Here is a 25,087-nt window from a genome sequence, read left to right as displayed (position 1 = left end):
TATCACGTCATTCGTATCCACCTGGTAGATTTTATAAGAGCTCTTGAACATGCTTGGGTTTTATCAATTCAAACTGCAGATAATAATCGTGATAATTAAATACTTTTAATAATAATCCTGAATGCTCACTTTAAATGTGCATACTTATTGAATATGACTATAGATATGTGTTAACTTAAATGTGTAAATTATACATTATAATACTTAATGCATGCTGTGATTGCCTGTAAGTGGGGGAGCAATAATAAATGTGCCCTCTTAGTATGTTACTTATATTTAGTATGTAAATTGTATCTTCTGTTGGTGATCCTAATAAATAAACAAATAAATAATAAACAAATAAATATTTTAAAGGTACAGTCACCTCCAATAATATGTTACTCTTCGAACGCCGCAAAAATATGTGACATGCACTTATGGCTCTACATATTATTGCAGGTGACTGTACAGTCACCATCTGGTATATTGGGGCAGCCAACATGCTTACAAATATTTGAACATGCATGTAGCACCTTGAGAACAGAGGCATGTGCAGATATGTTTGCGCACCTCAGCTGCTCCAATATCTTGTGGTGACTGTACAAACGCATAATTATTTATATTTTTGGTAAACATATTGTGTGTTAGTAGGTACTACTATTTATTAAGTTTATTAATCCAGTAAAATGTTAAGATTTTGTACATGGGTATACCTATTTATGATGCTCTAATTTATATTTGATATTGTAAAAGTGGTAGTGGGAAAGGTCTGAAGTTTTTGAATCTTTACAAGAAATATACAAGTTACACTGTTTTGTAATAAACTGTACTTATAGATGTCTTGTTTTTATTTAGATAAATAAATGATATTATCATTGTTATCAAGCAATGGTACCAATTTGTTGATTTTTAATGTACCTACTCTGTTCAAGCCTGCATTGCTTACGCTACGTCTTACGTAGGCGAACAACGCGCGAACGCGGCGCGGCGCGGCGCGGCGAAATCAATCCTTTGATGCCCATAGAAGTGTCCTACGTAAGCGATCTCGTTGCGAACGCGGTGCGGCGCGATTTGCACGCGAATGTCAGGCGGCGCGGCGCGGCGGCGGCCGCTTTCGCCGCGCCGCGTTCGCGCGTTGTTCGCCTACGTAAGACGTAGCGTTAGCCTCTGCACATTATATAATAGTTCTAACGAAGCCTCTGGTTATCTCTTCTTTTTATAATGTTTTTATATAATATTACAAATACCTATTGCCATCCTATTGTAATGAAAATTGAATGGTAAGTACAGTCAGCAAAACTATTAGCATGGCACCCCTGCAATATTTGTATGTAGGGGGTGATAATCCAATAGTTTTGCGAGTTCAGGGTGGGAGAAAGTTGTAGTGGCCTTCAGCACAAGTGGTATAACGGTAAGCGATCTTAGACCTCTTATATAATGTTACTGAACTTATACATATTTATAGACCATAGCTTTATAGGTTAATCAGGGTCAATGTTAGAAACAAGTATGTTTTATCTTTTTAAAACTGGAACTATTATTGAATCTTCCTTTGAGCATCTTGCATTTGGAAATGGCGCTTTTTCTATACGGAAACGGAAACTACGTTCCAAAACTAAGGAAAAGTATAGGTACAACAATTATTGTTTCCTATTAAAATAAACTAGTAATATTGTTTTCTATTCAAATAATCAGTTAGATAATAAATAAAAAGTAAAGTTGTGCTTTGGTATAATTTATTTTCGTCACAGCAGGGTATTTTTAATTATTATTTTACCATGCAAAAACTAAACGCTCCGAGATTTATTGCCATAAACAGGAAAAAAACTACTAATGGTAATTTCTTTGGCGTCATTGATAATTTAATAAAACCAAAGAATAATTTATGTATACCTCGAGCAAACCCACTTTGTCAGTAGAAAAAAAGCGCGAAATTCAAATTTTCTATGGATCACGCGCCTATGCGCCTTAATTTTTTTGATTTTGCCCCCTTTTTGTGCTGACGGAAATGGCTTGCCAAACTATAATTGTAATAGAGGTAAATCCTAAAAAAAACTTGCCTTCTAAAGGCACCTGTACATATTGGGCCAATGCAGGCCAGTCCAAGGGACGCAGCAATGTGATAGAATGAGATAGCAATATCACTTGCTCCCTCTAACGCATAAATGCATCCCCCAGACTGACTGAAACCCGAAACTGGCCCAATATGTATAGGGCCCTTAAGCGAGGAGCCAAACCAGAGGGTCTACCGCGAAATTCACAAATTGCAAACTTAGGCCCCATTCGCACGACAGCTTAAAAAGCGTTGCGTTAAAACCCGACGTTGGCGCTTTTTTACCGTTTCCAATATTTGTGTTCATATGAACGCTTAAAAATCACTTGTGAGTCGTACTGCCCCGTACGCATCTCAGCAAAGCCATACTTTATTTGCTATTACGACGTATTATTTGAATATAGCTTGAATATTTCAGGAATTAGTAAGCATAAGTTGACATTTTTAAGGTGAAACTAATAATAATCTTGACAATTGACACCAAAAATTGACACTTGACAGCCAACTGACAGCAGCGCTGGCGCTTTTTTAACGCTTGTGAGAACAGATACACGGAGTTCCGTATGCTCTATTCAATTTGACGCCAACGCTCAACGCCGAAAATCGAACAGTGCTCGATAAAAAAGCGCCGCGCTTAAAAACCGCCTTCGTGTGAATACATACATGGTTATCCATTTGCGTCATTCAAACGCTTTGTTAACGCGCGTTGAAAAAGCTGCCGTGCGAACGGGGCCTTAGGTGTTCGCCGTAGGCCCTCTGACACTACGAAAACTCGAGTAAAGCTCAAGTATGATTTCATGCACTAAATATGGAGGGGATTGCATCTCTCGAAATGTATATTTGTATTTGTCTGACAAATAGCATATCCCCATAACAAACCACGAAGGGGTAATAACTAGCATCACACGATCAACAGAAAAACTGATTTAAAAACCGGCCAAGTGCAAGTCGGACTCGCCCATAAAGGGTTCCGTAGCAGCAAGTAACATAATAAAATTCCGGTTTAGTACGATTTATGACGATTAAAAAAAAACTACTTACTAGATCTCGTTGAAACCAATTTTCGGTGGAAGTTTGCAAGGTAATGTACATCATATATCTTTTTTAGGTTTATCATTCTCTTATTTTAGAAGTTACAGGGGGGGGGGGGGCGGGGAACCTATCCATAGATACCCCACACGTATGGGTTTGATGAAAAAAAAATTTTTGAGTTTCAGTTCTAAGTATGGGGAACTCCCAAAATGTATTGTTTTTTTTTCTATTTTTGTGTGAAAATCTTAATGCGGTTCACAGAATACATCTACTTCCCAAGTTTCAACAGTATAGTTCTTATAGTTTCGGAAAAAAGTGGCTGTGACATACGGACGGACAGACAGACAAACAGACAGACAGACATGACGAATCCATAAGGGTTCCGTTTTAGGGTCCGTCCGTAGGGTGCCATTTGGCTACGGAACCCTAAAAAGGACGTTATTTTGGTAGTGTTTGGAAGCTTAAGTATGGCAGCACCGAAACTGTCAGCTGAGTTTTTGACTATTGCGATTATCGAGCAATGGTGGTTGCTTTGCTGTTGACCTCAAGAGCTTGAACTGTAGTCAGTGCGTTTTATTTTAGTGTAATTGACTGGATTTTACTTAATATTACTGGATTACAGTGCAAAATGATTCTTTATGTATCATAAATCAAACAATGTAACACTAACAGTGCCTACTGAAAGCTGGATGGTCGATTACGATTATGTGTTTGTGTAAGTACAGAATCTTTGTTGTTCAAACGCAAAAAATATTACACTGTAGAGTAATCGTACTTTGATATATTATATATATGGTTAGCTATTGTTTTTGGTTGAAATTATTAGTATTAAATGGAATGAATGTCCATATAAAATTATCATAACATGAATGACGTTGTTTATTTTAGGTGTGTACTAACATAGGTGTTATTTATTTTGCGCATGGCCTTTATTTAGGCGAATTATAATAGCGCGCGTCTGTTTAAATAATCCGTTTCCACTTTTCATCCCACTGCTTTTAGCAGCAGTATTTGTTGTTGACAATCATGCTCCCATATTAAAATTGATATTTGGGGTCAATAAGATAAAGTGGACTATTTAAGGTAAATTTGCGCGCAGATATCTTGCACGCATTGATTTCATGTTAGAGATAAAATAGGTACTTTGGTAAGGAGATCATGACAGGAGTTCATTTACAAACTATTATTAATAATATGAGAATGTATTACCTATTTTGAAACTTACGTGTTTACTTCATATACCTATCTGTCAGGATAACCATAATTTTGGTTTGTAATGGACATATTAAATATTTACCACAATTATATGAGGAAATAGGCTTATTACCTGCTTTTATAGGCACTGAAGTACCATTTTACTTAATATTACAGGAATTAATGATATAGTAGATGAAATAAAAACTTATCAATGAACTTGTTTACACATATTTTTAAAAACAATGAGTCACACAGACTAACATTGGCTAGTTCTAATCAAGAAAGATTTAGTTGTTATGATAAAGAATTGTTGTTTACAGGTATAAAAATATTATTTTTTCGGAAATTTATACTAATTTTAAGTGATTTAAGCTCTATATTGCTTAGCACTAAATATAAATAACATGAGGACCAAACTAAGATAAGCATCACCTAATCTTTGATTATTTAATTAATTATAAGATACTTCACTAAAATAATCTTATCAGTCATTCAACTTTTTCTTGTAGTTCTTTGCCATGGTGATGTCTGCTAGTTTCTTATAATAAATATATATTAACTGTGGCTTTCAAGCATAAAAGGGTCCTTTCCTTATGGTTCAAGTGCAATAAAGAGTTTTTTGTCTGAAATTCCAACAGAAATTCTGATAGTCCTTATTGCTTATCATTCTTATCAAGGCTAAGGATTCTTCTCAGATGGAGTCACAATTGTTTATAGGCCTTTTTCTAAGGCCTTACCATGGTCAAAGCATAACTTCTGTCTTAGATTCTTCTGCTGGACAGAGGCTTTGCCTTATTCTATGAGAAGCTTTGAGCTATCATTCCCATGCAGTTTGAAAACTTTGCACTTTGTTGTGTACCTTTTTTTAATCTCTGCATATATAAAGTTAAATAAAGTTCCTAGAGATAGACTATATGACTATGTATTAAAAGTATAAGTGTTTTGGCATATCTAGAGCTGTAAACTTATACTTGAGTATTTATTTAAAGAATAAAAAATAAAAAGCAACATATTATGTTAATGTGGAATGTGACAGTCTTCCTAAGGCTTCCTCACATTAATATTAACCTTTCATACATGTGTGGTGGCCATGTCATGGGTTCGGGTTCGAATCTCAGTTGTGCAGTATAGAGCAGAAAATTGGTTCTTGAAAATAAAAATGGTAAACAATTACTAAAAGTTCGGTCACCATTCCTTGTCAATCTAGTCATACACAGAGAAGAGGTTAATGCTAGTTGCTAGCTTGTTAAAAAGTAAAATAATAATGGAAATACTAAGACATGTTCATGTTAGTAAGGTAGTTTAGGTAAGCAGCACCTGAGGTAAGACTTAAGGCAGAGCCACACCGGCTTGCGCGTGCGTGACGGTATGCGTGCGCTAAAATGTTGGAGCCGCACACGCACACGTCACGCAAGCGGTGTGCCATCTCTCATAAGGATCTGTATACTACAACGCCGCACGCGCACGTGCACGTCACGCACACGCAGCCAGTGTGCATGGGCCTTTATTAATGTTGGCAAAGTTATAGCCAATAATCTGTGGAGAAACTATTGTCTCTTACCATTGCCTATGCAATAAATTAAAACATTCATTTTATTTATTAGACATACTCATGCTGTATCTTGAGACAAAATCATACTTTACATACCTAATAAACAGAACACAAATAATGTCAACAATACATATAATTTATTTTTTGTTGCAGTGTGAGGATACATTGCAAATGTAACCAGTAAGGAGGTGATTACACAGAACTGATTTTAGTTGGAAGCAATATTGAACTGCCAAAATGTTGTATGTTTTCCATGTGGACGCTGGTCAGATGACCACATATGACATGAATCTCACGCTGCAGAGGTAAATTGTAATTAGTTACATCAGATACATTAATTTTCTTCTTTGGCATTATACATAGATGCTTATTGTTATTGAAAAGATATGATACAAACATCTTAATATAAATTTAGGTGCTATTTATTATACTGGTATGTGGGGTACAGTCACCTGGAATGTGTTACTCTTCGAAGGCTGCAAAAATATGTGACACACTCTCTTATGGCTCTACGAATAAGATTGTGTCAGATATTTTTGCAGCCTTAGTTGTGTAACATCTTATTGCAGGTGACTGTACATCATGTACATAACAATTTTTTGACGAAGCAAGATTAATGCGCAAGAGAAGCATCTGTTTTGAGGCATAAATGATTTTGTATGTCTGTTTGGCTGTAAGGCTGTTCTCTATTTTACTGGTTGAATTTCTCAGTTGATTTTTGTGTAATTTACATCATTTTATGGTAACTTATACGGATTTTTTTGGATACTCTGTTTTTGAAAAATAAATTCAATAATGGTGGGTCTAAGGTTCGCATGGTTTGCGCAGCTAAGGGGTATTTATTTTTTATACAATACTTTCTTTCAGTGTGTCAAGTTTAAAAGCAGCGATAGAAAGAAAGACAAAAATAGCAGCAAGCTCCCTAGTTCTCCTCGTAAGTGGTGGGGAGGTGCTGCAGTCCGACCACATGGTGTCTTCGTACAGTGCCGGCACGGACACAAACCCCATATACATGTTTAGCAAACCATCGGAGAAGGAGAGCCATTTGAAGCAAACCAGTAAGTCCTTTAAACTTTTTATTTTATATACCCTCCTGAGACCCCTTGTACAAATTTTGGTACATATTCCACAATCAATTTTAAACTTTTATTGTTTAACTAAAGTTCAACAACAAAAAAACTACTTCTGGGTGTCAGGCTCTAGTGTGGTTAATTTTCGTTGTGTCTATGCTATCCATTATCTTTTTTTTTTCTGAACCTCTTATAATTACAAGTTCTGTTGTGGTCTAGGATTCAAATTGACTGTACATTGTACATAATATCAAATGTGTGTCTTGTGTCAAAAAATGTTAATTGAAACTGAGAGTTAACTTCGTGCTATTCGTTTTCGCGATATAATCCAAATAATGTTAAGTGTACAGAATATTATTTAGTTTTCATAACCACATTACGGATTACAAATTATGATCCAATTAAGTAGTTAGCTATTTCACAAATAGGCGATTAATCTGTATTTTAATACACGTGGAGATGACAATAAGTAGGTATAATTGACTCCTTAGACAATGGAGGTCAAACGTACGGAGTTATAGCTACAATAAAATCAGAATAAAACTCGTTATGACAAATCGTTTCGATTATTATAGCCTATATCGGTGAGTTAATACTGTCGTAATTTACTGGTATCTGCAGTTGATTTGATACCACTAATTGTTCTTAATTATAGATCTATAGTGAATGAACCTTACTCGGCGTGATGTGCATTAGCCGTACCACAGAATAAGTAATAGTACTACCGTACAGAAAGGACACTTCCTACAAAACCGAAGTTTGACAGCGGTTCAGGGTCGAATCATGCTGTTCTTTTCTAACTTATGGCACTATCCTTTCGGCTATTTAGGGATGTCAAAACTCAAGTCATTATCTTATCTGTGGTCGTGTACGCAAAGGGACGTCAAGTTGTGTCAACCCTAATATTCCTCGAAGCAAAGCTGAGCCGAACGGAGTCGAGTTTGACCGAAGTCAGGAGTGTCTCTCCCCACTACAAACGATGTGCGTCAGAATGGCGGTTGGACCTTTTCTTGACGATAGTTTATTTTCGGAATAGGTAGGTACTCGGGCTTTTATAAAGGCTTGGCCACATACAGAGCGCGACGCAGCGCCGCGTCCGCGCCGCGTCCACGCCGCGCGACCGCGGCACATGCTAACAGGTTACCGACGTCAAACAGACTGCGTCCCGCCGGTATCACGCCCCGCTTCTGTCGCGCCCCGCGCCGCGCGGCCCCTTGCGTCCGCGCGGATCGGACGTTAGGCAGCGAGCGGTGCGCCGCGTTCCCGCGCGGCCGCGCCGCGTTCACGCGCGCCTTGAGGGCGTGTTGAGAGCGTGAGGCCGGCGCGATCGGCGCGCGCCCTGTTTGACCAGGCTTCGCGTCGGCATCACGCGGCGCGGACGCGGCGCTGCGTCGCGCTCTGTGTGTGGCCAAGCCTTAAGACTCCTCGACATACGTTAAAGTAACGCTTACCGTTGTCATAGTCTTTACGTCATTTATGCAAGGTGTATATTCCCCTGGCCTGTGGTAATGTTTTAACTACTCGTGTTCACAAGAGGTATCAAATATCTCTAAACTTTTCCTTGGAATTTCCGAGGTCCATGCACCAATCTGACGCACACGATTAATCTGGTTATTTAACGGTTAGCGTAAAATACACAAAACCTCTAATATTATACGGGTAGCCAGATGATATGAAATTAAATGAATGAGAGCCTTTTTACGGTTTCTCAACATAGCTTCTCTACATAATAGTAGTATCTTCATAATAATGTGCCTTAATTTCAGAGCTGTGTGTATGAGAATATACCCACCGATAATAATTTGATCAAGGTTTTAAATTCTGTCATACTAATATATAAGTTTACCGTTTCAACGCTTAGAACTCTATTTGACCTCTTGTAACAAAGAAAGTTGTAGAAACACGAGGTTTTTGTAGTTAACACAGTAACGAATCGTGTAAATTATTTATAAACATGTCTTTCTACAAGGATCACTCAATATACCTTTACAGTACATATGGTCCTACTTTCCCGCACTAGTGCGAGAAACAGCACTTTCCTTGCGTATGTCAAAAGTTTAAAGGGCCATATGTACTGTAAAACGTTGTACGATACACGTGCGAATAAGTAATTCGCAACTCGTGTCGATTTAAAACACTCCCATCGCCACTCGTTTCGAATTTCCTCTTTTCCGCACTTGTATCGTAAATAACTATTCCCATTGTCTTTCGTAGTGTACAGCGACCTTAGTCCAATAGTGGAGCTAAGTTCAGGCGAGTTCCGAAGTGACACCCGAAGCGGAGTGGAAGGCAAATCCCTAGCGGAGCTGAAGGCGAACGTTGACATGTGCTGTTCGCTTCAGCCGACCGTCAACACTGTGATAAAGTGCGCGACGCTTGCGCAGCAGTTCAGTGATCTCGCGCACGATGTATCTAAGAGCTGCGATCAGTTGGTGCATGAGCAGCATTTGCAGCATCAGGTAAGATTGAGCATTGGTGTATTGGCTCCTCCAAACGATGGGCCAGCGCCGGCCACTCGAAGGTACGCATTTATGCGTTGGAGCAAGTGATATTGCTATCTCATTCTACCGCATGGCTGCGTCCCTTGGAGTGGCCGGCGTTGGCCCATCGTGTATAGTAGCCCTATGACTAGTAGATTCCACAGGTATCAACTCAATAACATGTTGGACATTTGATTGACAAAATTAACATATAAAACTCAAAATAACATAGACCGGTCCGTGTCTTAAAACTAGTTAAAACCATGGATCATTCAAAATACTCTCTGAATTTATGTTGCTATTCGGAGTACGTATATTATACGTACTATGTATACTAGTACAGTACTATACATAGTCGACTGTGGCGCAGTTTTTTCATTCATTTTAGCAACGTAGGATCCATTGTTAAATTTCGTGCGTAGCGTGGCACTTGCCACAATATTAGTGTTAATTTACTTTTTCAAAGGAAGCGAATTCGACACCACGTGCTACCGAGTCTATATAACGCGTTGTGTGTGTAAAGTTGTTGCTGTTATCACTGGGTTTATAGTATTTCGTCTCTATGCTAAAAATAAACACTTAATGGAATTACTTTGGTGTCCTTCCGTTGCCACAAGTTTTATTTTTAGGGTTCCGTACCCAAAGGATAAAACGGGACCCTATTACTAAGACTCTGCTGTCCGTCCGTCCGTCCGTCTGTCACCAGGCTGTATCTCACGAACCGTGATAGCTAGACAGTTGAAATTTTCACAGATGATGTATTTCTGTTGCCGCTATAACAACAAATACTAAAAACAGAATAAAATAAAGATTTAAGTGGGGCTCCCATACAACAAACGTGATTTTTAAGCAACGTCGGGCGTCAGTACTTGGATGGGTGACCGTTTTTTTTGCCTTTTTTGCATTATGGTACGGAACCCTTCGTGCGCGAGTCCGACTCGCACTTGCCCGGTTTATTTTAAATTTCCTGTGTTTTAGTTTTTCTAGCTTTTGTCTTTTAAATTTTAGTTATAATAACCATTTTAACAATAATCTAATTCTGTTCGTAATTTCAATCTCATTTAAATAACGACCTTGATTGCTTAACACAAGGATCAAAATAGTATAAAATGTTGTATCAGTTGTATGTAAGTATGTACTCGTACTAGTAACACATTTAATTGATCAAAAGTACACCTTGTATCATTACAATAAGGTTTACCAATGATCAGTTATCTGCGTCAACGATGGTATCCCTGTGAACTACCGCGGAGCCGTGATCTATGAAAGACTGAAGCACTGAGAATATTTACAGAGTGTGTACATACACAGTTGTACCTTGTACAGTCGCCATCAGTTATATCGGAGCGGCCAAGGTGCTCACAAATATCTGAACACGCCTCTACTGTCAGAGCGTTAGAGTCCGTGTTCAGATATTGTGAACACCTTGGCCGTTCAGTTATATCTGATGGCGACTGTACTAATATGGCCTTTGGTATTTATTTTTATATCGGACATGTCATAATACTAATTGTACAGGTGTTGATTGATGATGACTCATATAATTATTAGTATCTATAGGTATTAGTATTCGCAGGACATCTATATAGATCTTTATCAGACTAGAATAGAATTTGAGTTGGTGCCTGAATGTGAAATCTATTTTTTGCACTTCATAATTTTTTATTGGATCAAATATACATACAATTATTGCATTTCATACAGGGTTGGTCGGCGGTTGTGGCGAATTTAGAAGACATCTTCAACGAATTCTGCGAGAGATCTAGAAATTTCAAAGAATCATTCAGAAAACATCGCCTAAAAAAAGACGAGTACCACGAACAATTGACCGCGTAAGTTTAGCATTGCTATTATCTAATAGATCTACAATGGAAAGACTGAACTGATTATCATACAAAGATATCACGCGTGAACATTACTTATTGTAGTCAATTACATTTTTATCTACTTTTATTCGGTTCACTCTGGTTTTTAATCATACAACAACACAGTTTGCGAATCCTTTATCCTTTTCGTTTATGTAGAGTGTGTTTGTAACCATTTAAGAAAGACGTGAATCACCTTAGTAAATTGCACCATTAACACATCGTTTCCTATGTCCATTCTCATATTCTCTTCCCCTACCCAATTGTATAACTAAAAAACAACTTTATAGGATTGTAGTTAAAGTTCAAATTACAAAACAAAGTAAAAAGGAGATATGAGGTTGCGAAGTTTCGCGTCTATATGTCGTTAGCGTTACCATGGCCGCGCATATGATGGCCTTAATAGGTGAACTGAACAGTTTCCGACATTGACCTTATACAAGTATGATATATTCAGCGGCTATTATTACGAAAGTGATAAGCTTTAAATAGCGTATCTTATTCGGAAATGGATCTTATCACTATTGGTTTAAAGTGAAACTATATTTGAATCACATGTATGAAAACTATTTTGTTATTCTATTGATTTCATGCGTAATCATTAGTCTAGTACCGAACTGTAATCACGTGTCGCGCGGCCTTGTGGGTTTCCCATTGATAAGTTTCGAAACTTTCCATCTATGGTGCTTTTTCTTCGTATAATTGTAATAAGTTGACCTATTTCTGTTGAGCGCCCGACACGGCCAGTCGGCTACGCGGACGTGTAAACCACTCATTAATATTTAATTGGTCTCACTGCTTTGTTTGGCAAATAGAACAAAAAACGATGAGTAACACTCATAATGAAGACTTGCAGAAAAACTTGCATGTTTAATGATCGTCCATAGCTAGAAATGAACTACATACATTTTTACTGTAAATATATTCGTTATTAGTTTCTCTAGCATAGCATTTTTTGGCTAACATCTGTAATGAGCGGAGGTAAAATTTATTTAATGTAGCAATCTTGTTGATTACGTAATCTACCGATTTCAGCCATGATTAAATTATAATTAAAATGAACTACTTAATACATACTCTAGTACAATTAAATTTACCCATATCCTAAGAAACGGTTTTATACCAACACCATATTTACTAACTTCAAGGAAAAGCTACAGCATTTACGATGTGTAGTACTAAATTTGTATCGATATATGACGCTAACTTTCATTTGTACCGTTCATTTTAAATCCACTCGGTCGGCTTTAGAAAATTATTTTCATCAACTCTCGTGTTTAGTTTCTACACAATCGAGGCTAATACGATATGTCTGTCATGAAATAGACTTAGTGATATCTAATAGTAGCAGCGTCACGCAAGTTTAGAGTAGCGGCAAAAAGTCTTATATATTCTGTTTTTTTATTTTAAATAAGGTCGAGTGGAGGAAGCGAGGGGAGGCCTTTGCCCAGCAGTGGGACACATAACCAGGCTAACAAAAAAAAAAATTTTTTTTGATATAGAGATATGCTGGGGCGACAGCCCAAACCTTGGCTCTCTTTAGGAAAAAATATTAGACTAGGTTTTATTTTAAGATTTCTTCCTTCTGGTTTTGTAGTATATAATAATAAAAACGTAAATCTTATAAGTAGGTACAAGCTATTGTAATATAAATTAATCATAACTTGGTGTTGATATAAGCTATCGGTTTTAAATTTAAACATTTATAATTATTAATTGTGTTCAATGTTGCATGTCACTAAGTTCAGTATACAATGAAATACTTGAAACTAACAGCTAGGAAAATTATGACTTTCGGCCGCTACTGTACTTTGTTCTATAAACCGATGGCCGAGTCACTACCGTAAATCGCGTACAATCTCGCGTAGAGTCTGTATGCCAACGTCTATAAATAAATATCTATTTAATTTCGATCCGAGGCACTGTATATTATTTATAAGGCCTTTTAAAGAAACTTTGACGTCAGCGCTATCGCCTACGTCGTCTCTTTGTTTGCTAATTCTGAAGTGTGCCCCGGACAGATCCATTAAACTTTCTTATTTACGCATTTGAACTTTAAATCGGTATGCAAATTGCACCGTTTGTGCGTACCACAATTATTCCGATGTAAGCGTCGGTTGACAACGTTGCGTGTCTAATTCCGTTCGACACCTCATTAAATCTCGATCGATGCATGGCCATAGTAGACCCCATCAGATATATCAAAGCGGCCTAGGTGCTCACAAATATCTGAATGTCTTTATTATCGAAGCGTTAGAGTGCATGTTTAACTTTTGTGCAATTTCGCCACACTGACATATCTAAAACAGGTGAAATCAAACGAGGTAGCTATTTTAATAAGAAAAACTAAAGCCCTATTTATACGGTCTTGAACCGTATAAATAGGGCTTTAGTTTTTCTATGACTATACGCGGTATTCACAAGGCCATTCTTAATTTTCTACAGAATTTTATTTTTTTCGTTCAAATTTCAGAACTTGCATGCATTATTCGTTACATTGCGGTATTTGATCGAGCGATCGCATTAATCTGTACTCTGTAGTTAGCATGTATCGAATATTGCTTTCAAGATCTTGAGCCGTCCACACCGTCGTGTTGTGATAATTTTTATTCTAATGACGAGATATTGACTGAACGAAAAAATAAAATCCTGTAGAAACTTAAGTATGGCCTTGTGAATACCGCGTATAGTCATATCCAAGTTCTGTATGAAAATTACGAACACACAAAACTAAATGGCACCGAAAAGTCTCCCGCGTTTAAATTATGCAATTGTTTCGTAAGTCACAAATTGGCTCAATCACTTTACTTTCAGTCTCAACGAAGTGTTAGAATCTTTAGGCAAGATTCCAATTCTGCCGGCTCTCCAACTGAACGCGGAGGCGCACCGGTTCTCGGCCTTCGACGTGTTCGAGGAGACCGACTTCGAAGGTCAATACTATAGGATAAGTCAGCCTTTGGATGGCTCGGCGGAGAAGACGAATCAAGACTTTGGTGTGGAGGCGTTCAAATTATCGGAGGAGGAAGATGGTAAGCATTTTTATTTTTTACATTAAGTAACAATTTTATTTCACCACTCGAGGAGAGGAGCTTCTATATGTTTATAGACTATGTGTTAACTTCTCTTTACGACATACTGATCGTGTATGTGCCAATTACTTGAAACTTTAGGTAACAGATAGCCAGTAATAGATACTTATTAAAAATATAGTATGTTTCACAAATTTAAATCCTTGAATAGGAACAAGCCTCTGCATCACGCCCAAATTACTGTCGGTACCCTATAGTTCTTTTTTTTAGCATTAGAAATAAGATAAACAATCTTTATGTGTCTTTCAATTGACAAACACGTTTTAAAAATAAGTCACGGCAAATATGTAAAAAATATGAATATAACACGATCATTTATATTATTCTCCTTTCATAACTCTCATAAGTAATAGTTACTTATTTTTAATAAGCGTTTTTCAATTAAAAGATATGTCAAGATCGCTTACCTTATCTTTCTAATGCTAAAAAAACCGGGCAAGCGCGAGTCGGACTCGTGCACGAAGGGTTCCGTACCATAATGCAAAAAAAAAACAAAAAAAAAGCAAAAAAAAAAACGGTCACCCATCCAAGTACTGACCACTCCCGACGTTGCTTTACTTTGGTCAAAAATCACGTTTGTTGTATGGGAGCCCCATTTAAATCTTTATTTTATTCTCTTTTTAGTATTTGTTGTTTTAGCGGCAACAGAAATACATCATCTGTGAAAATTTCAACTGTCTAGCTATCACGGTTCATGAGATACAGCCTGGTGACAGACGGACGGACGGATGGACGGACGGACGGACAGCGAAGTCTTAGTAATAGGGTCCCGTTTTAGCCTTTGGGTACGGAACCCTAAAAAACGAACTATAGGTTAGGTTTTTTTATAATGTGTTTATATTTTGGATTACTTTTATAGTCATCAAAGAGAAACAACAACAATAAACAGTTTATACAGGTTTTTGTGGCTCGGGTCAACACTCTTTTACGGGTATTTACATACATTAGATGATCCGACACAAAAACCTATTTGTGAGGTCACCGCACCGATCTCACGAGAGATTGGAGAGACGAGACAGGTGACGTCAGTCTATGCAGATAAATAAATAATATATCATTATGATCACATCAATTTGATCGATTTAAATGTCACACAGTGTGATGTAGATTTTTAAAACATAAAATGTTAGTCTAAGACCAATTATATTTGATTTGTTTTTCACGCCAAATCGTTTTCCAATAAATAAATATTAATATCACATTTATTTATTGTATTTATTGTATTTGATCGATATAAATAGGTGCTAAACTATTTATATCGATCACAGTAGCAAATTGTATTTGAAACACATTAAATGTTTGACCAATTATACTTATCGTTTTCCTGTTATCAAAAACGAAATTTAAGTGACACGTGTTAGCAAAAACTACCTATCCCAGCGATCGAAGCCCGTCAAATTGCTTTTTCCTTGCGAGGCGAGAAATGAATTAGGTACTAAATGTGAAAATGAATGAATGTGTGTGTGGAAATGAATTTAATTTTGTACCTAGTACTTATTTCTGCACATAATCGGCGATAAAAATTATACTAACAATTAAGATAAGAAATTATAATTTATTTTTCCCGCTGCGACTCGTCTTGCCAGTTGAGAGACTTGGTGTGAACACTATAGTTGTTATACTTTAGTCTCGTTAAACTAGAATTACATGTATTACAATAAATGTTCACTTTAATTTTATTACACGTTAACGTACAGCTTTCCTATGAGGATCATGCTTACCGCACACGCTCTAGAGTGCGATTAAGATAATGGCCCGAGTACTTTACAAACAAACCTATTTCCATAATGGAAACTCCATGAGTGACGCGAGTTTACAAGTTATAATTTGATGTTGTATGAATGCCAAAGTGCTTTTAGTGATTATGTCAATGAATATTGAATATTATGAGTCGATATTAGGGTTAAGAGTAGGGTGTAACTCGTATTAATATATTTTTGTGCTTACGACTCTTAGCCTCTAGCCGCCCAGAGACCTATGAAAAGGTCTCCTGTTCCATTCTAATTTGAATCTTATTTTTGACAAGTAAAAATTGAATTTTCATTGGCAAGCTTTGACGTCTGGGTGGCTATAGGTTAGGTCCACTTGCACCATCCCACTAACCCGGGGTTAAGCGATTTAACCGTCAACTCAGTGTCAAATTGTACTGGTAACCATGGTAACTCCAGGTTCAACCGGTTAACCCCGTTAGTAGAATGGTGCAAGTGGGCCTTAGGGATGGACTAAAATAACCATAAAGAAATTTGACCTTGAGCACTGGGATATATTTCATATCGTTGTTTACAGCTTTACCTGTAAGCAGATTCTCTGCTATTACTAATTAAGCTAATCACTTCACAAATTTCCAGTGTTCGGTCATAAAGACGCATCAACAAGCAAAGACGCGGAGCATGCGCCTGCGCCCGCCGAGCCCATTGAGGAGTCCGACGAAGGAGTCACCTTCAAAGCGAACTCTTATGAAAACAAGGAGGAACCTACCTTACTACACTGGATATTGGCGCAGGGCAACAAGGCTTCGTTACAAGACATTTTAGACTACTGTCAAAAAGGCTTGGCATTGGTAAGTTATTCAACATTTAATTTAGTCCATCGAAAAGTTGAAGGATTCATGTTCAAAGCGCACTCTTATGAAAATAAGGAGGAACCTGCCTTACTACACTGGATATTGGCGCAGGGCAACAAGGCTTCGTTACAAGACATTTTAGACTACTGTCAGAAAGGATTGGCATTGGTAAGTTATTCAACATTTAATTTAGTCCATTGAAAAGTTGAAGGAGTCATGTTCAAAGCGCACTCTTATGAAAATAGTTTTTTTGTTCTTATTTACTGAAAAATTTGGTTTGTCCAACTATATTTCTACTCAGAATCACGAACTCGTTCGATCCTAACTATAATAGGGGAAAAAAAGGTTTTTGTACAATTTAAAATAAAATGTTCAAGATGATTAAAAAAGCACGCTCTTAACAAGTACTAGAATGTTTTTTTCCACCAAAGAACTATGAGTAGTGCAATTACTAAAAAAAAATTGAGCTGTACAGGTTACTGTAAGATGTAATACATTTATCGGCAAAGCTATTAAGGACTTATCAAAGTGGGTTTATAGGTTACTATTCTTATTTAATCCGACCTACTGACTGACTTCGGGCGTTGAATGGAGTGATTGTTAAAATTGGCTGATAGTGACCAATAATTAAATTATGTGAAGATAATGTGTAAGATGGCTTCGCAAAATAACTGCGTAGTTTTTTGCTAAAATAATACCTAAATTTCGAATTGTTGAGCTACCTAATTAATAAATACTTTTTTTTTTTTTATTATGAATGGGCTTACTCATGGCCACAGACTAGCCGAGGCGTAGACGTGGCCTACGATGGAGCGAGCTCGCCCAGAAGGTGCCTGTTCACTCTTGATTTGAAGGTTGCCGGGTTATAAGAACACGGAAATATAGACGCCGGCAAGGAATTCCATTCCTTGGCAGTGCGCATAAGGAAAGTAGAAGCAAAGCGCTTCGTGCGAATTGGTGGAATATCTACCAAGTAAGGATGGAAACCGGCCGTGCGTCTAAAAGTCCGATGGTAGAATGGGGACGGTGGAATAAGCTCGTGTAGCTCTTGGGCACACTCCCCGAAGTGCAACTCAATACTCTAAGAGTTTAGTATTTGGGTTTATACTTGGGCTTACACTGTGTGGGATATGATAATTTCCCCTCCCAAGGGATGGTATTCCTAAAATAAATAATACATTCTCCCTGTCAAATTTAATCAAATTGGCTTCAGCAGTCCAGCTGTGAAAAGGTCAGACATAATTACATTCATATTTTTAAGTGTTGATATTAGAAAAGGTTCGTTTAAAATATTAACTATCGATCTTACTGACATTGTACCATGACCTTATGCCTTTTGTAATAAGGTCCATCGATGTACAGTCGCCATCAGATATATCGGAACGGCCAAGGTGCTCAAAAATATCTGAACAGGCACTCTAACGCCTTGACAATAGAGGCGTGTTTAGATATTTGTGAGCGCCTTGGCCGCTCCGATATATCTGATAGGGACTGTACAGTAAGGAGTGTTGATGTTTGTACGTTTCGAAACTCATCAACCAAATTCTGTTTCAAGTTTCGTTTCATATTGTTTTTTTTTGTTATCTTTCTAGATTGACGCAGAGCCTCTCAAAGAATTAGAAGAGGAGCTATGCAACGTGCTAGAATACGCGAATGTGCACGGCCTAAAGCAGATCAAAGGCATCGAGGACCGTCTGTATCGGTTAGATCAGCTGCTCAGCGAAGTGAAGAAACTCGAGCGCGACCAGCACGACCAGGCCGCGTCGCTAATACAGGTGAAAATACTACAGGCTGAAATATCTCTTTAATTGGTTGACCGTTAACGTCGAGGATTCATTAGCAAGGCATTTGGAACTTTACAAATCAGTCCAACCAAAATTCGTGACATCATAAAAATTTATTTTTTGGCCTTTTTCTTTTACTACACTATAGATTTTCAATTTTCCAAACACCCAAAACAAGTAAGTACTAAAAGGCTCGAATCAATAACTATCTTCATTTCATTTCCTACCCGATCGTTCGCCTGCGTCAAATCTAAATAACACTGTTTTTATTCCAGTACCGAGAGCGATTGAACGCCGCCTGCGACCCGTCAGTATTGCCAACACTGGTGCAGTCACATTGGTGCCAACTCGAAAAACTGCTCAAGGGACACCAGACTCTAGTTGATATTAGACGGCGAATATCCAAGTCTAAAGATGAATTGTCGCATATATTGAAGGCGAGATTAAAGTAAGTATTATGATTTTTACTATGGTCACCAGAGTCGATAACCCAGGTAATTCAGTTGAACGATAGTTAAAGGGTGGGTTTTATTGTGCATAATTAACGAACCGATCAACGCCAAATATGGTAGCGAAAGCTGCCGTCGTGTGGTTCCACACATATCAAAATTGTGGTTGGTTAGTCAGTCAGTTAGCGCTTCTGCGGGCGCAGCATGGATCCATTTTTATCGACTATCACTATGCGCGTCCCTTTCGCACTAACATACTTGTTAGAACGTGACGGGCATGGTGACAAGCGATAAAAACGCGACCGTGCTACGCCGCCTGGGCATTTTCCGCAAATCGACAACCATTGTGCTTTGCGAGTGGTGCAACTGACTCAATAAGAGTGCCACCTTAACATGCAGCTAAAGGAGTGTTAGTGTCAAAAGCATTACACAGAACAAACTAGAGAAGGAGTGTCCAAAAATAGCTATTTGGACCACTCTTATCTAGAATATTGTCAGATGCTTTGTTTTGTATACATACGTGAGTGCTAGCTAGTCAGGTAGAATCGCTTTAACTGCCTAAAGTGACTCGCTTAATACCTACTTTTCTTCCAGGGCGGTCCTAATGATCGAGAACTCGATGTCGGTGCAAGACGCGCACGCCATGCTCAGCTTCCAGTGCTTCAACCGTCTGGCGCGGTACTTCGACATCGTGGCGCAACTGCACCGGGCGCCTGTTGTGTACGTCCGCGCCGTGCACGAGGTCGCCAGGCGGAGGATGTTCTCGCAGGCGCATTTGAAGGTAGCTTACTGAAATATTCTAAGGTGCAACTAGCTATTTAGGAGCTAGATGTCGGTGTAGAGCACGCTATGCTCAGCTTCCAGTGCTTCAACCGTCTGGCGCGGTACTTCGACATCGTGGCGCAACTGCACCGGGCGCCTGTTGTGTACGTCCGCGCCGTGCACGAGGTCGCCAGGCGGAGGATGTTCTCGCAGGCGCATTTGAAGGTAGCTTACTGAAATATTCTAAGGTGCAACTAGCTATTTAGGAGCTAGATGTCGGTGTAGAGCACGCTATGCTCAGCTTCCAGTGCTTCAACCGTCTGGCGCGGTACTTCGACATCGTGGCGCAACTGCACCGGGCGCCTGTTGTGTACGTCCGCGCCGTGCACGAGGTCGCCAGGCGGAGGATGTTCTCGCAGGCGCATTTGAAGGTAGCTTACTGAAATATTCTAAGGTGCAACTAGCTATTTAGGAGCTAGATGTCGGTGTAGAGCACGCTATGCTCAGCTTCCAGTGCTTCAACCGTCTGGCGCGGTACTTCGACATCGTGGCGCAACTGCACCGGGCGCCTGTTGTGTACGTCCGCGCCGTGCACGAGGTCGCCAGGCGGAGGATGTTCTCGCAGGCGCATTTGAAGGTAGCTTACTGAAATATTCTAAGGTGCAACTAGCTATTTAGGAGCTAGATGTCGGTGTAGAGCACGCTATGCTCAGCTTCCAGTGCTTCAACCGTCTGGCGCGGTACTTCGACATCGTGGCGCAACTGCACCGGGCGCCTGTTGTGTACGTCCGCGCCGTGCACGAGGTCGCCAGGCGGAGGATGTTCTCGCAGGCGCATTTGAAGGTAGCTTACTGAAATATTCTAAGGTGCAACTAGCTATTTAGGAGCTAGATGTCGGTGTAGAGCACGCTATGCTCAGCTTCCAGTGCTTCAACCGTCTGGCGCGGTACTTCGACATCGTGGCGCAACTGCACCGGGCGCCTGTTGTGTACGTCCGCGCCGTGCACGAGGTCGCCAGGCGGAGGATGTTCTCGCAGGCGCATTTGAAGGTAGCTTACTGAAATATTCTAAGGTGCAACTAGCTATTTAGGAGCTAGATGTCGGTGTAGAGCACGCTATGCTCAGCTTCCAGTGCTTCAACCGTCTGGCGCGGTACTTCGACATCGTGGCGCAACTGCACCGGGCGCCTGTTGTGTACGTCCGCGCCGTGCACGAGGTCGCCAGGCGGAGGATGTTCTCGCAGGCGCATTTGAAGGTAGCTTACTGAAATATTCTAAGGTGCAACTAGCTATTTAGGAGCTAGATGTCGGTGTAGAGCACGCTATGCTCAGCTTCCAGTGCTTCAACCGTCTGGCGCGGTACTTCGACATCGTGGCGCAACTGCACCGTGCGCCTGTTGTGTACGTCCGCGCCGTGCACGAGGTCGCCAGGCGGAGGATGTTCTCGCAGGCGCATTTGAAGGTACTTTTTCTCTCTATCATCTATCTTCCTAGCCGATTTCGACCACAGCGACTGCATTACAATCTAAAGCTGGACCATTCACTCGAGCGGCCTCATATGACTGCAGTAACCTAATCTTGGTTCAAAATAATTTTGAATCAAAGTCAAAAGAGACGTATTTAGAGTTGCTAGGTCATTCAAAAGGTTGGCCAAGAACTGAGTAGGTATCTAGTTGCTTCACGGCGACCTTCACCAGGATCTTTTTAATTTGTATCTTTGATCCAGGAGAATTTACTTGCGGCATTTCCTCAGGACGATGCTTGAGAACCTAACACGCATTATGTAAATCTAAATTAAGCAATTAGTCACAGTTAAATAATCGATTTCTAACTTTGTAAACAACTTTATAATCATGATTATAATGGAACAATTTAGTAAATCTAACGAAGTCATTCGCAAAGAAATAATGAGGTTAATGCAACGTGACTATTCATTTCAGTGGGCAACGGACTTAGCGGCGAAACTAATAAAAATCCACGAAGAAGAGATCATACGACGGCAAGACTTCAACTGTCTGTTCGAAGGGCACTTCCTCAAGAGCCTGTTCCCGGGCATGACGGAGCTCCCGCCGGCCTTCGCCACGCAGTCGCCGCCCGCGTTCGACGCGCGGCTGCCGCAGGTCACGGACGAGGACGTGCAGCTTATAGCGACCGCGTTCCCGCAGTTGGCTAAAGATGTGCCCAACTATGATATGGAAACGACGGTTAAGTTTTTTCAGCAGAGGTACGTACAAGCTTGCTTAAGGGCTCATTTAGAATTTTAGACGATGCGAGAGCTCGTATGCGAGTTTCATTACATTGCGGGTTTTGATCGGTCGGTTGAATTGGACGTAACCAACAGTCCGCAATGTAACTAAAATCGCATGCGAGTTCGCGCGCCGTCTAAATCAGCCTTAAGGGTGGTATTCCCTCTGTCCAATATCTTGTTGTCAATATTGCGTCTCACTTTCTCACTAAGCAAAATGTGAGACAAAATACACATTGGACAAATAAATGCTGGAATACCACCCTAAGTATTTTGTTGAGTTTGTAAACGTTTCGTCAATGAATATCATCTCGTAACTAAATGTTACAAACGGAAGACTGAGAACTGGTTCTGTGTTGTTCGGATTTTGATTACTTTGCAAGTGATTAAATTTTCATACCTGATTGCCATTTCAGACAATATGATATAAATTAAAGCAAAATCTATATTCATGGATTTAGTGTATGTAACGAAGCAAATAATAATACAAGCTTTTATACTTTTTCTAAACTTTCAGGATAAGTTCTTCAGATCACCAGGAAAGAGATATTGATGTCCAAGTAGATTTTGAGAAGTAAGTAATGTCTATAGAAATAAATACTGCAATCAGTTAAGTATTGCATTTTACATGTTAAACTGAACTTCTATCTGCATCTACACAGGGACTTTGAATCGGAGACTGACGTAGGCGACTTTGAGCGTCTCAGCCGACAGAGCACGTCACAGAAACAGAGAGTGGACACATCGACCATATGCGTCCCGGACACCATGGCCGTGTCCACGGTCACAGAGGTGCGCCTTCCCGTTATACTCGAGGCGGACGAGCGAAACGAGTTTGAGAACTCGGAGTTTTACATCGAGGAGTCGCTACCGTCCAGCTTGGAATGGGGTCGGGACGAACGACAGGTCAATCTAAGCCCGTAAACATCGTTCTAGTGGGACCTCTCTGGTTTTTACGTATCTGGATTTTTATAAGGACGTCGTATACCTTTAGATGCATGGAGTATCAATATTGATACTGAAACAAGACAATTGCCAACTAAGTTCTCTTGAAATTAGAACTGTTATGACGATAACAATTCTTAATTTAAAGTGAATTTGGTTGTCACTTTGGTTGTTATAGTATGTGTTGATACTTCATGCATCTAAGGTTAAGGCTGAAGATGAGTGAAATATAAATATTGTCTTTATACAAAGTTGCGTTTCTTTGAAATAATCACTTTAGCGAGGCCTCAGTCCCATAAATTGTGTTTGGGTCTGGGATTTTGAATGCCACTTAGATAAATAGCGCCACCTAGTAGATCTCACTTAGATATTCACTAGATAGTATTATGATAGGAGTATCAGAGTCCCATCGCACTAAAATACCACATAGATTTCGATCGAGTGATCATTAAGGGCTGATTTAGACGGCGCGCGAACTCGCATGCGATTTTAGTTACATTGCGGACTGTTGTTACGTCCAATTGAACCGACCAATCAAAACCCGCAATGGTACGAAACTCGCATGCGAGTTCTCGCATCGTCTAAATCCGCCCTAATTGTATATTACTCTCGTAACTTCAAACAAAATGAAGAAGGCAACTTTCTATGGAGTTTCGCAGTCTTTATATTTACATCTGCTTCGTCGAATCAGATTTTTTGCGAGCAAGATTGGCGAGTCACGCCCGATTAATTTTAGATAAACTAAAAGGTCAAAGTTCTTAGCGAGTTCAAGGTTAGCGTAGAGAGGTCTTATTAGAGACACTATAGTTGTTTTTGTTGCTCCTGTCTCACCGGCCCCGTAACAGCTATACTGTAGCGCTCTCTTATGATTTCGCTTGTACCTCATCATGTAGGGAAGACTGGGGACAAATGATTCTGGTCCTTTGAAATTTCAAATTCCTGCTTAATAAGTAATAAGCAAGAAATTTTTTCCAATAAATTTAACATAGCATCTCGCGTCACTACTAGCTTTTTTGTTCGGATGACGACTTCGTAGTTGTGTAAGATTTGCTATTTAAGATCTAATGTCAATTCTTTGTTATGCAGCTTTATTTCTAGAGGATCAAGCTGCCTATAGGATCAATTGGCCTCTGTATCTTCTTCTATAATCATACCTACTACCATCTAAGGGGCTATTCATAAATTACGTCATTTCAATTTGGGGGGGGGGGGGGGGTCTGGGCATCGGATGACGGTAGCATGAAGTAGGAGGAAATGGGGTCATTTGAAGCATGATTTTTGGATGATTATAGGGAGGGGGGGGTCAAAAATCGTCAAAAATCGATGACGTAATTTATGGACAGCCCCTAAAATGCTATATCATTGTCTATAGATCATGCTATTTCGTTCCTACACAGGCTAGTTATAGAATACAATAATGTTGTCCCTTTTCATTGTAGGATAACATGGATACTCACAAAATAAATATAGAAAGGCTCCAAGACTTCCTTTTAAAATTATATGGCATATGTAGAGTTAATATTGTCTTAATTCGAGAAGAACTAGCTAGATTTAAAGAAGAAATTGACGAACAGAAGAAGTTTATAAAAGGAAAGTATATAGAAATTCTAGAAGCGTGGCAAAAAGAGAGCGAAGATAATGCTTTGAAGTTTCGCGAGCAAACGCAACGTTTGACCGTGGACCACGAGTTAGAACTTAGCGATATGAAGGCAGCCCTCGATGGCAAAGATGACGTCATAGAAACTTTAAAGAAGGAAAAGGAAGAATTAAAAACACTTCACCAAACTGATATTGAAAGGTTAGAAACAGAGCACAACAGTACAAAAGATTTATTAGAGAAAACTAGAGAGGAGATTAAATTGTTTGAGAAAAAGCTTGAAGAGGCTGATGTTCAGAAACAGAAAGAGCTTAAAGAGGCGCAGGAGAAAATGCACTTGGAATATAAAGCGGAGATCGAGTCGCTGCGCTCAAGGTAACGTTCACTCAATTTACATATGTAATTTATTTTAATTTATGGTAGATT

At 39.3% G+C, this 25,087-nt stretch overlaps 1 protein-coding gene across 1 annotated transcript in view; it reads left to right on the top strand.

Moving 5' to 3' along the window:
• The first annotated feature begins 3,569 nt into the window (after positions 1-3,569).
• Positions 3,570-25,087, top strand: part of LOC134663590 (RB1-inducible coiled-coil protein 1) — a 32,996-nt gene continuing 11,478 nt past the window's right edge. Inside the window, exons 1-14 of the mRNA XM_063519996.1 lie at positions 3,570-3,779; positions 5,967-6,118; positions 6,681-6,871; positions 9,098-9,342; positions 11,068-11,195; positions 14,043-14,257; positions 16,666-16,877; positions 18,473-18,655; positions 18,940-19,112; positions 19,708-19,894; positions 21,815-22,098; positions 22,637-22,693; positions 22,782-22,911; positions 24,504-25,036. Coding sequence (XP_063376066.1) covers positions 6,051-6,118; positions 6,681-6,871; positions 9,098-9,342; positions 11,068-11,195; positions 14,043-14,257; positions 16,666-16,877; positions 18,473-18,655; positions 18,940-19,112; positions 19,708-19,894; positions 21,815-22,098; positions 22,637-22,693; positions 22,782-22,911; positions 24,504-25,036 — 2,606 coding nt within the window. The 5' untranslated portion in view covers positions 3,570-3,779; positions 5,967-6,050. The remainder of the gene's footprint in view (positions 3,780-5,966; positions 6,119-6,680; positions 6,872-9,097; positions 9,343-11,067; positions 11,196-14,042; positions 14,258-16,665; positions 16,878-18,472; positions 18,656-18,939; positions 19,113-19,707; positions 19,895-21,814; positions 22,099-22,636; positions 22,694-22,781; positions 22,912-24,503; positions 25,037-25,087) is intronic.

The sequence above is a fragment of the Cydia fagiglandana genome, chromosome 4 (assembly GCF_963556715.1).
Source record: "Cydia fagiglandana chromosome 4, ilCydFagi1.1, whole genome shotgun sequence".
NCBI lineage: Eukaryota > Metazoa > Arthropoda > Insecta > Lepidoptera > Tortricidae > Cydia > Cydia fagiglandana.
The sequence above is the reverse complement of the archived record's forward strand: the minus strand, read 5'-3'. Positions and strand labels throughout refer to the sequence as shown.